The 13,915-nt window shown below is 41.8% G+C and overlaps 1 protein-coding gene across 3 annotated transcripts in view; it reads left to right on the top strand.

The window, feature by feature from the left end:
• The window catches only part of LOC149535170 (Haloacid dehalogenase-like hydrolase (HAD) superfamily protein), a 284,147-nt gene that overhangs the window by 128,253 nt on the left and 141,979 nt on the right, over positions 1-13,915 (top strand). For all 3 annotated transcript variants that reach the window (XR_016356974.1, XM_089804449.1, XM_089804450.1), the window contains one exon: positions 10,542-10,625. Coding sequence is in view for 2 of the 3 variants with exons in the window: in XM_089804449.1 (XP_089660575.1) it covers positions 10,542-10,625 (84 nt within the window). In the remaining variant the exon portion in view is untranslated. The remainder of the gene's footprint in view (positions 1-10,541; positions 10,626-13,915) is intronic.

Here is a 13,915-nt window from a genome sequence, read left to right as displayed (position 1 = left end):
GCCTTATGAACTTGGAAGGTGGGAGGAATGAAGATTAATGCCAAATCAGCTTAACAAGGATCGGAATAAGGTCAAGGGAAAAGATGGAATTCATATTGCGCAAGAGAATTTAATTCTGGCACAGCAAGCCGAACGCCGACGGAGATTTCAGAAGATTGCCGACGGAAATCGGAGCACCGAAGAATTGTTGGAGGAGACTCGGCAGCGGGTGGAATTGGTGGAAGAAGCACGAAAGGAGTTTTTGAATTTGTGTTCGCCGAAGGAAGAGAATCCAGATGGAAGAGCATCGATTCGCACGGCTCGGAGTGCCAACAGAGCAAGAGCATAGATTGAACTCTTCGTCTGGGATATACTTCCGCAGGGGACAACTTTAGAACACCCTTCTTCACCAAGGTTTGCAGTTGTTGAGTCTGATGGTGTGGGAGAGCAGTTCGACGGTGTGGGAGTGCAGTCCGCCGGTGTGGGAGAGCAATCCGCCGGTGTGGGAGTGCAGTCCGCCGCTGTGGGAGAGCAATTCGCCGGTGTGGGAGACCATTCCGCCGGTGTGGGAGTGCAGACCGCAGGTGTGGGAGACCAGTTTGCCGATGTGGGAGTGTAGACCGCCGGTGTGGGAGACCAGTCCACCGGTGTGGGAGTACAGACTGTCTGTGTGGGAGTGCAGACTGTCGATGTGGGAGTGAAGAGCGCCAGTGTTGCAGGACCGAGCAACGCCTGTTTACAGAAACCAATTGTGATGGCGGGACCAAAAGAGAAACTGCCGAAGTTCAATGGCGATGGTACGGCCGATCCTATTCGACATTGCAAGACATGTGAAACGATCTCGAAGGCAAATGGGATAACTGATGAAGACGACTGGATGAGGCGATTTCCGGCCACCCTACGAGGCGTAGCAATTGATTGGTTCACTGATACAGATCCACAAAAGCTAAACAGTTGGGATAACATTAAAAAGGAGTTTCTGGCAGAATTTAAACTGTTGCGGGATGATAATGAAATTGTAGCAGAGATCTTCAATACTAAGCAAGGGAAGAATGAAACTGTTCGCATTTACGCTAGGAAATTAAAAGACTTGATAAACAAAATGGAAAGCAAGCCGGAAGACGGACTTCAAAAAAGATGGTTCGTGGCAGGCCTATGCTCGAAGTTGCGAAGGAAAATGAAAATTGTGCCGCCGTCCTCATACACAGAAGCTTATAATAGAGCATTGGACCTCGAAAGTGAGTAGAAAACAAAGAAGAAGAAGAACACTAGCTCATTTGATTCAGATGATGACGAGCCTGCTGGAGGTGATAGGAGCGACGAGCAAGGCAACAGTAAGAAGGTTCGTGCTCTCCAGAAGGACATGATCCGCATGATGGAGGAGTTTAAAAACATGCAAAAGGAGCCAAAAGGCAGTGAATTGTGGTTCACGGAGTGTAAGACCGACGGTCATACTAAAGGATCGTGTCCAAAGAACCAATTTTGTGACATTTGTCAGATCATGGGCCATTCGACAAAAGAGTGACCCTTTAACATGAAGACAAGAGGATCTCCGCAGGTGCTTCTTACACAGGCGGCTTCCCCGTCGGGCAGTTGCGGAAATACGAATAGCGCAAGTGCCACATCCAGAGGGTACATGAATAATAACAGAGGGCAAAATAACAACAGTGCGAACAATAACAATAATAATGGGAGCCGAAGTCGAACTCAGTATGATGCAAACGGACGGCCGATTGTTCAATGCCGAGCATGTAATTTGTGGGGTCATTTTGCGCGGGATTGTACAGTGGCAAACACACCGTAATTATTATGCAGATGGTGCGAACCCGACGATCATGAAGATTCCAAGTGTCCAAAGTCTGGAGTAAACTTGATCATTGTCGGCACGGATGTAGAGGAGGTTCTGGCAATTACACGGAGGCATCTCAGTTGAAGGACATCACTGGCATCTTGGCAAGGAACTTCGTAGAACAAAACATTGTACGAGAAATCTTACAAACGGAGATACCGGTCAAGATAAGTGACCTCCTCACAATGCCCCAGTTACGGACGACCATTCTGAATCATACATCGTTTCCGAAAGCAACGGAGGACACAGGAAGGGACAGTAGGGAAGCGATGGCAACAGACCCAATGCTCCTGGCACTCACATCCGGACGACATCCGATGGTCGTCGAGATGGGGATTTTGGGAAACGTTCTGACAGACACAATTGTCGACAGAGGGTCCGGCGTGAATGTGTTGCCGGAGGATACTTGGAAGTTGGGAAAGCTGACGCTGTGGCCACCTACATTCCAGTTGCTCACAGCGGACTAGCACGGGATCAAACTGTTAGAAACCTTGAGGGCGCAACCGGTAATCATTGGTACACAACCATTTTTATTGGATTTCGTAGTCATTCCATTGAAAAGAAAAGGATATGATGCTATTTTGGGACGGAATTGGTTGGTGCAAGCAAAAGTAAAACATGATTGGAAACGAAATACCCTATCAATGGAGCGTGGAGGCAAAAGATTCATAATTGACCTGCACACACAAATGGTAGGTGAGGAGGCAGCATCGTCAGACTTAGAAGGTGAAGGCGATAGTGACGACGAAGGAAATGACGATGAAGGAAAAAGGAGAATGGAACCGAACGATGAAGGAGTATTGACACTAGGAGGAGGATCAAATGATGACGACCTAGACTCGGTGAATGGCCTTTACCACTGGCAGATAGAAGACTACGAATTGTTTCCGAGTTGTAATATGCTAAGGGTCAACGAAGGTGAGAAAAAAGAGGAAAATGAGTATCTGAAGGAATACAGAGCAGCGAAAGAAGGAAATGCAGTTACGCCTGAAGCTGAGGGGAAGAACATACAGTCCAAACCTAGAAAAAAGAAAGATCACACCATTCGGTACATGGTGAATGGACCGCACAGGAAGAAAAGAAGGTATCACACCATAAAATTACTTGAAGGGTACCGACAGCAAAAAAAAAGCTAAATGCGTGACGATTGCAGGCACAGTGGGCGATGGAGGTGATACAGAACAGACGTAAGGAGTGGCATGACAAACTTCTCAGACTCAACAGGTTTCTGCCGGGGTAGTTGGTACTCAAGTACGACGGACAGAATGAAGTCAAACCGCAAAGGTTTAAGGCCAGATTGGTTGGACTATATTAGATCCGAGAGGTCGGTGATAATGGAGCGATCAAATTGTCAACCTCGCACGGCGAAGAGATACCTCACGCAGTCAACGGATCTTACCATGCCAGGAAGATGCCGTTGCTGTCACCATCACAGAATGATCAAATGATTCCCTTGTCGTCGTCGTTGCAGAATGGCTACGCCTGGAGGCAAAATTGAGGTGCTGTTTTTTATTTATTTTATTTTTGTCAAAAAAAAAAAATGGAAAAAAAAAAGGAAAAAAAGGTCTGCGGGCACCTGTCCACGGGAGGTGCTCCGCGGGCATCTGGCCGCGGGCAACCTCCGCGGGAGGTGCTCCGCGGGCATCTGGCCGCGGGCAACCTCCGCGGGAGGTGCTCCGCGGGCATCTGGCCACTGGCAACCTCCACGGGCACCTGTCCGTAGCCACTTGTCCGTGGGTGTCTTTCCTTAGCTGCGGGCACAAATTTTTTTTTAATGTTTTCCCGCCGCTCTTTCCGCGGGCTGTGCAAGGGGCTGCAGGTATTTTGTAACTGCTTCTATTCCTCTGCGGACTTTTTTTCAACCGCGGGTTTGACTCCTTTCTACGGGGGGGGGGGGGCTTTGGCAATTTCTTTCTCTGCTAAGCTCGGCAATGGGATTGTGGTAAAAGACAGCTATACAGACAATATCGTTCCTCTAGCAGAAGACTGTATTGCAGCAATTCTGTGTTTTCTTATTCAGAAGGGAGCACCGGATCTAACAAACTTGAAAAATCACACAATGAATTAAAGTTAACGATCGGCAATTTCGAAGAGAGAACCTGTTTTTTTAATCCAACGATGGCTGATTGAGATTCAAAGTGCTAGGTGTGAGTAAGGTGTGTGGAGGATTGGGAAATTTTAATTGGAGGCATCGCAGGATTGGAATACAGGAGGGGGAAGAGGTGTATGTCAGGCTGGAAGCTGCATGAGAAGACAATGGAAGCAATCAGAATTAACCAAAGAAAAAAAAGAGAAAAAGAAAAAAAGCGACGACAGATTCAAATTGTTCAGAATGAGTTACAGATGATGCCAAAGGAAAGGGGACGCATCCGTGGTTGCCAGAAAGAGTGTAGAATCGACAGAAAATGACAAAGATGGTGTGCTCCATGCATTTCTGTGTGGGTTGCGAAGTGCTGCCCCAGGACCCCACAGGGGTGCTACCCCTCGATCCCGCCTGGGGGAAACCCCCAGTCGTTGCGGATATCAGTCATGGGAGTCTGACCAATTGAGAAGAGTTGAAGTTGCTGCAGGCATGGACTTTTTGTGTACCAGAGGCATTGGGAGTAGGTGTTGGCCGGGAGGCTGTCTTGGTGGATGCGTAGAGAGCTCGGGAGGAGCTAATCATCCAGTTGGAGGCAGTGCAACGACACTTGGCTCAGGGTATCGAGGAATTGAAAACAGAGAAAGCAACACAGGTGGCTATCAAGGTCAGCTTCATTGAGGAGGCAGAGTGTTGTGTTAGTAGAGGCTACAAGCACGGGACGAAGTGACAGTGATGTGTTAGAAGCAGATTTATCTTGTTGTAATTAGTCCGTTAATGTATTTTGTTTGTTAATTTGTCTCATATATTTTTTTAGTCGTCAGGAGACGACTTTTCTTTTTGGGGGGGATGGTGTCAGCCGACTGGATGGTCCCAGCGGTGTTTCTGTAGCCGACGGAATGACTGTCGTCGGTGTTTTGTATTCTGTAGCCGACGGGTAAATAGTTTGTAGTGGATATAATGTTTGTGGCTGACGAACTCCTTCAAGAAGGTTCGGCGGATAGTATTTATATCCCGTCTAGGATCATTGTAAAGCATCATCTATCAATTATTCATCTTATCAAGTATAATGTATGTTTGGCATATGCGAATATAATTCTACTATTCTGTTCCATTGTTCGTATGCGTTGATCTCTTTACCACCATCCCGGAGGTGTTTCTGTAGCCGATGGAATGACTATCGTCGGTGTTTTGTATTCTGTAGCCGATGGGTAAATAGTTTGTAGCAGATATAATGTTTGTGGCCGACGGACTCCTTCGGGAAGGTTGGGCGGATAGTATTTATATCCTGTCTAGGATCATTGTAAAGCATCATCTATCAATTATTCATCTTATCAAGCATAATGTATGTCTGGCATATGCGAATATAATTCTGCTATTTTGTTCCATTGTCCGTATGTGTTGATCTCTTTACCAGTACGGTAAACATCTTGGACAATCAAATCTAATTAAAAATACTCCCTCATGGTTTTCAAACTTGTTTGATACATTTTGCAATCAGATTTTGCAAAAAAAAAGCGATTTTATGAGAAATTTTAGTACTTTTAAAGTTGCTGAGTTTTTGCCGAGTTTTTGCTGAGTCACAAACAATGGGCTTGCCAAGTACTCTCCGAGTCCGAGTATGCGATCTATGTTCGAAACGAAGATCTATTTTAGAAAAATAAACTGCACCATGGAGCTCATCCAACAATTCATCCATCCTGGGAATAGGGTATCTGTTTTTTATTGTCTTCTTATTCAGTGCATGTTAGTCCACATAGATGCGCATCGCCCCATACTTTTTTACCAAAACCACTGATGATGCAAAAGGGCTAGAGCTGGGAAATATCCATTCTTTCTTGAGCAACTCTTGAATCGTCTTCTTGATCTCATCTTTGAATTTTTTGGGATGGCAGTATGGTGTGGTGATGACTGGTTTGGCATCAGCTTCCAACTTGATGATATGTTCAAACCCACAATGGGGGGGTATGCTAGGAGGAATGTCTATAAAAACTTTATCATAGGTACTTAAAATATTTTGAAGATCATCATCTTGGTGGGGTGTCTATTGTCCTTTTATAGGTTCCTTCGAAACGAAACAATGTGCAACCCATGAAATGTCATCATGCCAAAAAATCGCCTCCATCTGCTATGCTGAAAACTTCCTTCGGTCCCAACTTTCTTCTCATCGACAACAAAAGTGAAGTCCATCCATTTGAAGCTCTGAGTGTATTCATCAAGTGTCTCCATCCATTGTATGCCCACAATAATCTCCATATCGTCTAGGTTCACTATAAAGAAATCCTCCGTCATAGTGTGGTTAGCCATGGTGATACTTAGTTGGGGAACAAGGTGCATACATGGAAAAAGTGTCCCTCTGGCGACTTTGAACTAGAATCCCGTGTGCATCTCAGTAGGTAGACCTCTTTGTTTCACCAAAGACAGAGTTTATGAAGTTTAGAGTGGCTCTGCTATCAAGCATCACCATGACCTTTTGTTCTTGAAGGGTTCCCAGTACATGAAATACCGTAAATCTCAGGCTCTTGGCTAGCGCGATGGTTCCTCTACGCTGTACCCATGCTGCAATTCTCTCTATATGGTTCAGATTAACCATTTTGGTGTCCTCATGGGGATGGTCGTCATCTGCGGGTAGATCCTCCTGATCGTCCTTATCATCGGATACGACTTCAATGTAGTGTATTCTTCCTTTTCTGAGGCATCTGTGCCTAGACTCCCACAGTCCCTTGCAATTGAAGCAAAATTTCTTCCCTCATAGCTTTTGTCTGGTAGCTTCGTCCAACGAAGTCTTCTTGAGTAGAGGTTTGTTATCTTTGTCCTTTGGAAATACTGGCGGTTTGGAGTGTGAGTAACCTCGAGAGGATGATGTCAATGATGATGCCATGCTCCACGCCTTCTTTATAGCCTCCGAAAGGGTGATGTGATTGAAACCTTTTACCCAACCCTTAGTGGTTCCGTCAGTCCGTGCATGAAGAGCACTATCCGTCTCCTTTTGGAAATGTCCGTGACCAAAATAGAGAGTTTTTGAAATTTTGTGATGTACTGGTCGACCGATCTAGTTTGCCTCACTTTTGCCAATTCTTTGAAATTAAGTTCTGTATCTTTACCATCAAATCGATCTATCAATCTTTCAGTGAATTCCGCATAAGTATTTATTTGGTCATGCCTCAGTGTGATGGTGCCATGATGTCACCATTCATGTGCCACCCCCTCCAAGTGTAGTTGATTGCTTCTTCTTCTAGTATTGGATTAAGTTGGAAGTATCGGCCTTCATTACCCATGCTTGAGCAGATATGGATTTGGATTTGTCAAATGGTGACAGATTTACCTTACTCAATTTTCTTCAGAGATCATCGTTAAAATATCCCCAGTTTTTGCCTCCGGAATATCTCATTCTCAGTTCTGCGTAAGCTTTGTAGGATATATCCTCCTCCAAATTTGCATTCTTCTATTCTTCTCTCAACTATTCTTGAACTTCCTCAAAGGTTGCCTGCTTTCTTCCTTGTGGTACCTCCGTCCATGGAGGGAAAAACGACATGGAAGGTCAAGAGCGTGTTGGATGAGGGTTTGCCTTACCCGACATCGAGTCCACGCTGTGACCATTTTGTTCACCAGATATTTTATTGTCTGCCAATTTCTTGAGAGTTTCTTCTTTAAGTTGCTGAGTATCATTGATCTGCACCTGATTCCTTGAAAGATCTCTTAGTAACGCCATGAGTTCGACAGAAGTGGGGTCTTGTTCCGCCATTCTATTAACTGAATGGGATCCTCATCTCTTCCGCCTACAAACTTTCATTCATTGTCCACAGGCTGGCAAGATCGTTTGCTTTGATACCACTCTAATTTTTCGTTGTTTGTTGAACATCCAAGAGTTGGATTGCCCGTATATGGGCCTGGAGATTGCCAAATTCCACTTCCCGACAATGCTTGTGCCAAGTCTCAAAGACCGTAAGGTGTTGCTTGGTTAGGCTATACGGTGTACAACAGGTGAAGAATGTAGGGGCCATATTGTATTCTGAGGACCATATACTGATGGTCTTGAAGGCCGTATGGTGATTGATTTGAGGCCGTACGGTAATGAGTTGGGCAATACAATGATTATGGAATGACCGTACAGTCAAGGATGTAAGTAGAAACGATGCTAGAGATAGACCAAATAACCTCTTGCCAATACACAGAACAAACTCAGATGTTAGTGTAGTCTGAACAGAAATATATTTCATAAATTATGACTTGTAAATAACAATGATGCTTTGATTTTCCATATTCGAGCCAAGAAATATAGACAGAATAGGGTGAGGGTTGAATCCCATTGAAACCGGGAGAACCAAATAAGGAAGGTCTTTCACTTTTGAAATGGTGAACAATACTGAACTCCAATAGGAATTCGTAGTATAAAGAACATAATCCAAATCCCATCCCAACTACTACCTACATGTCGTGCTTAAATACCCTTCAGAGGAACTGCCTGACGGTTTACAAATATAGCCGACTACCAAACCTATTGAAACAATAAAATAAAAGTGGGTCTAAGATATACTAAATCAATCAGCCCATGAACAAAGGTTTGATTAATTAATTATTTTATGACGGGAACATTACATTTATTAAATTTCAAAGAATAATTGTAGTAAGACTTAGAAAATACTCACAAATTTTCCCATTTTAGTATTCAATAAAAATAATAATTTAATGGGGTGATGCAAATTTGATTGGAAAATATTTAGCTATTACCAATCGTGATTTATTTTCCATTAATTCAATTTTCTATTTATTAAAATTGACGAAATGTGGATAATTTCAATGCAACAATGGATGAATTAATTAATTCATTTAAAATCAATCCATATTTTGCAAAACCGAGGTAAATTTAAATCTCATCTCAATTTGAAACCCATTTTCATTTTATTTATATTATTTTATTTCTATTTTTCGTCATTTTATCTCTATTTTTTTTGAAAAAAATAATTTTAAAAAATCTTTAATTTTAATTTTTTTAAAAAAATGGTCTTACCTCGATTTCAAAATTAATTTTTTTATTAATATTTAATCGAGGGCATTTTAATCCCCCAGGCTCATACAATATTTTTGTAAGGTCGTTTTGCCTCAAATTTTGGGCCCAATGTCATATAAAGAAAGGCCACACACATTTGCAACAAACTTCTAGGCCAACTTCCATTTCAAGGTTCAAAGAGCATTGCTCTAAGATGATACAAAAATTAACATAGGTAGAAAATCAAGTTCCAACCCAAGCTGAGACAAACACGTCGTGGACAAGTGGAGACGACTTTTACTTGGGTAGCAAAACACGTCTTGGCCAAGCTGAGACAACTTTTACTTGGGTAGCAAAACATGTCTCGACCAAGCTGAGACAACTTTTACTTGGGTAGCGAAACTCCTTTCCAGCTGAGACAAGTTTTACTTTAGTCGCAAAACACGTCTCGACCAAGCTGAGACAACTTTAACTTGGGTAGAAATATGAAATGAATTTCTAAATTTCTTCTCTTAGGTTCTTTGAGTCCAATAGTTACCATGACATTCCAGTATAGGAACATGGGTTGCATGTCCCCACGCCTGTACCAGTAATTTCCAGTGACTGCAATTATATTTAATAGAGTCACCATGGTACCCATATGCATATCCCCACCTTTTGAGGTAACTTTGAGCTCTTTCTTACTCTTTGCATCTGTATATAAATAGTTACTTATGATTAGATATATTTATATGCATTGATTTATTCTTTTGCTCTCATTCATGTTTACCTTATATTTGCTTACTCAATTTGTTGAACAGTTTTAGTTACTCTCTTTTATCACTGTGGACTTTTCATCAGTTAATTTCTCCCTCCCTTAATCCCTCTTCCTCACATCCGTCCCTTGTTCTCCAGTCTTCTTTTCCCTTTCTCCACAGTCCCTCTTTTTAATATAATATCTGCAATCCAATTCTTCATTTTTCCTCTTCTTGATGATGGATTACTGAATGTCATCCAATAGATTGATGCATAAAACACACAGGGTTGATTCTGAGAGCAATCTTATGGATACAACATGGACTAGGGAAAAGTTAGGCCAACATCTTTCCTCATTGATTTTTTCTCAGCTCACCTGGCATGTAAGGCGGCCTAACACAGTAATGATTATAGCTCCGAAGTATCAGCATGATGCAAAGTACCAAGTTAAGACTTTATTTTGATGAATATTCTGCTTATGCAATATGCCTCTGTTATAAATCATACATCACACAGCGGAAGTATCGCCTATAAAGAGTGACTGATACAATAAAACTGCCTTTCTTTAGGTGTTCCAGATTTCTTATTCAGCTGTAGCATTTTGCATTACACATGCATGTCCAGGTAATTTAAGTTTCCATAGTTCTTATGACTTGGCCTATTTTGATGCTAGCAAATGATTTTAGAAGTGCCATACGGAGTACCCTGTATGTCTGTTGCTACCCTTCTATGGTCTATATGAGTATTTTAGATTTTTTATTCCAATATCATGGCTTATATGGAAAACAGATCATTTTCTCTAACGTGACTATCTTAAGAAAGTCATTGTTTTATATTCTTCCATCTGTTTTACACATAGAACATAGTAAATTACATTTTTAATAACAAATACATTTCTAATTTTATAGGGAGATGGAAGACCATTCTGGAGACATATAGTTGCACAGGCAACAGGCTGTGCGAGTGGTGATTATTTTGAAGAACTATACAAAGTAAAATTTTCTCTCTTTTATCCTTTGATGTTGTCTATTGTTTAAAAAGTACAAGTTGTTCTTTGGTGTCTCTGTAAGACAACATGAATTTGTATTGTGTAAACAAGGTTTTGAAGTAATATAAAGGTGTCTATGTTTATTCAGTAATCACTCAAAGTTCTTGTGATCACAAATGATAGGTTTTTTTATCAGATCCAATGCAAATAATTTAATCACTGCTTGATGAATTTCTTTAACAATGCTTTCGTTTAATTGAGAAACCTAATTTCTTAGAAGATGAAGTATCTTGCCTCTATATTAACTCTTTAAATGTTAATCATTAATTTTCAATCTTATTTGTCTTTAACAGTTAACTAGTATGTGTTTTCATATCTATTGTTTATAACCCCATTTGAAATCTTTGTTTGAGACCAAGTAAAGCTGTCATGGATGCAAGGTTTGTTTCCAACTGTCACATTTAACTGATCATATGTTAAATGTTAAATAATAGTACAGACATGTCCAAGCATTCTGCAAAATGGAGAGAATAATCATCGCATCACATGTGCTGAGCTTATAGGTTGTACATTTTAACTAGCACCTTGCAGATATCTTATTTCACAGGTCACATGAATTCCTAAGAAATTTTACAGAGATAGGAAGCAATCTGAAGCTGCGGTGGAGGATTTTCCGAAGGATGGGGAGGAGCGTGAGGCCTTGGTCAAGGACGGTAAGACTTATTACTCCCCTAGTTCTATCAAGAAGCTATGGAGATTTGTGCTTAGAGCTATTATGTATTACATCACGTTGGATGGGAGATTCTCTTGTCTTTGCACTCATCTCTTTGTCTTACTGAACCACTTCAGACATAGCATTAAGATCTCCATATCCTTATATTTATACTCCTTGAATGCTAGCATCAACGGGATTCAATCCTGTGAAGTCACTAACCCCCCAGGCCCCTGCATAATGGTCTGATGGTTCTCATATATGAGCATATTAAGGTGCATTTTGTGGGGATTCCCATTGAGGATAAGGGTGATCAGGGGGATAAGGCCAAAGATTTTGAGTCATATAATGAATTTTCAGAGACTGAGGATAGTGAGGATTTGCACTCGGATGATGTGGAGATTACTGCAACAAAGAGTAAAGGTAAGGGATCTACATCCAAGAAACCCCTGAAAAAAAGGTTAAGACTGAAGGCAAAAAACACAAGAATAGTAAGGTGGCTATCTCTTCTAATGACGACTATGATGAGAAGGATGAGGAAATGGAGACTGATAGAGAGGAACCTGATAGTTCAAGGAAAATAGAGTCATCCCTCCCCTGTTATGAAAGGTTAAAAGCAGAAAAGGCTCCTTCTTGTTCTGTTCCTGATGGTGGGAAGACTAGTGCAAAAGAGGATCCTCGGTCACCTTCTCAGGCTCCGACCTTTGGATACTCCCAATTAATCTCCTGAGAGGGCACCCGCCCCACCCGCCCCCCCCCCCCCCCCCATCAAGGGGATAATGATTCTTGGAAAGAAGTTTACTTGAGCAAGGTGAAGCTGGCCATTTCCAGATCAAAGGTGAATCTTTCTGTCAGGGGAGAGGAGATTGGTGATGATACCCTCATGCAGTTAATTGATCCTTCTATGTTGATTTTGAGTGATTCATGCAGAGAGCCCAAGTTGGATGTCCTCCTTACTGCTAGAAATAGCATGCTTGACCAGTACAGGTCCATGAAAGGGTTCTTTCACGAACTTAAGGATATGAATCTTAGGATGGGAGCTCTTGAGAGTAGGGTTAATATCCAGGAGGAGGCTTTAAACAACAGTAATGTTGGGGTTGGTATGGGTTCAATGGCTGAGCAGAAAAAGAAAAATACTGATTCTGTGATTGACTTGGCTGCTTTTTATAAGTTGGAGGCTACAGTTATGGATTTGGACAGTAGTGTTTCCAACATGGAGAAGGCTCTTAAAGGCATTGCTGATCAGAGCTACAAGATTCTGAAAGCTCCTAATGAGTACAACAAAATTGTCAGTAGTAAGTTGGAGGTATCTATTGATAACAGGGCCATTATCCAGATTACGGAAGGCAAGGAGGCTCTTATTGATAGCCAGGCAGGTCCTAGTCAAAGAACCTGAGCTAATACCAAAAAGAAGACTTCTCTTGCTACCACAGAGGTCAAAGAAATAAAGCAAGCAACAGAGAAGATGGACAAGCCGGAGCTGGAGGCTGCGGAGCTTCTGAAGTGTCTTGGTTAGTGGTGGGCTGCTGTGCTTTCCTTGTGTTTTTGGTTCAGGGGTAGGCTGTCTTTTTTGTCTTTGGCCTTTAGGGGTTGCTGTCTTTCTGCGGTTGGCATTTTGTTCTTTTACTGGCCTTTTTCTGCTTATGTCCTGTTCTATTGGTTGGGCTGTAATGACTTATATGTTTAGCTTAGTTTTGTAATAGGGTTTCAGGTACCCTCTAAAACCTGTTTTCATGTAATCAAAAACTGTCCTGGGTATGCTGTAACAGTAAATACTAGATCTTCTTTCACTTTTTTCTTTCCTCTGTCCCGACTATTGAGATTGGCATGACTAAATTTGCTACAGTTACTGATTTTGAACATTTAGTATACTATGCTTTCATCAATGGTACATGCAACGTTTCTTCATGCATAGATCCCCTTTGGTCATGCTTTTTCTATTTGTATGGTTATGCTAAGCTCCTAAAAGGTTTTAATAAACCTACCTGTAATTAGATCTATGAGATTTCCACAATCCATGAAATGAGTTTTAGTTTCTGGATTCGATTGTGTGTAGTTTTTTTATCATCAATGTTTCGCATCATACTGCATGATCCATCATCAGGATGCTAGAGAACATGAAGAACAAAAAATGTGATAATAATTGGGATGGAGAAAAATGGGGAGGTCTCAGGGATAGAGGGAGAATTGTTGGGCAGCGAAAGATGAAGAGTTTTGGCCAAGTCGAAGGCTTTAGTGATTTGTCTGCTAGAATATCCATTCCACTTGAAAACTTGACGGAGATGTTGAAGTTCTAGGTCAAGGTTAGCATTGTCACAGATCCTATGCGCTCTCAGGGCCAAGGTTTTAAGGATACCAACCTTTTGCCTAGGGTGGTGGTGCGAGGAAGCATTAAGATAAAGGTCAATGTGGGTAGCTTTGCGAAACACTCGATGACCAAGTGACCCGTCAGGTTTTTTTGTGATTAAAACATCTAGGAAAGGTAAGCGGTTGTCTGATTTGATCTCCTTGGTGAAAGAAATGGAGGGGACTAAATTGTTGAGGTGTACATGAAACTCTTCCAACTTTTCTAGACCATGTGG

This window comes from Cupressus sempervirens, chromosome 10 (genome assembly GCF_028749045.1).
Source record: "Cupressus sempervirens isolate cs-2001-9-10 chromosome 10, ASM2874904v1, whole genome shotgun sequence".
Taxonomy (NCBI): domain Eukaryota; kingdom Viridiplantae; phylum Streptophyta; class Pinopsida; order Cupressales; family Cupressaceae; genus Cupressus; species Cupressus sempervirens.
Note: the sequence above shows the minus strand (reverse complement) of the source record. Positions and strands in the feature narration are given on the sequence as shown.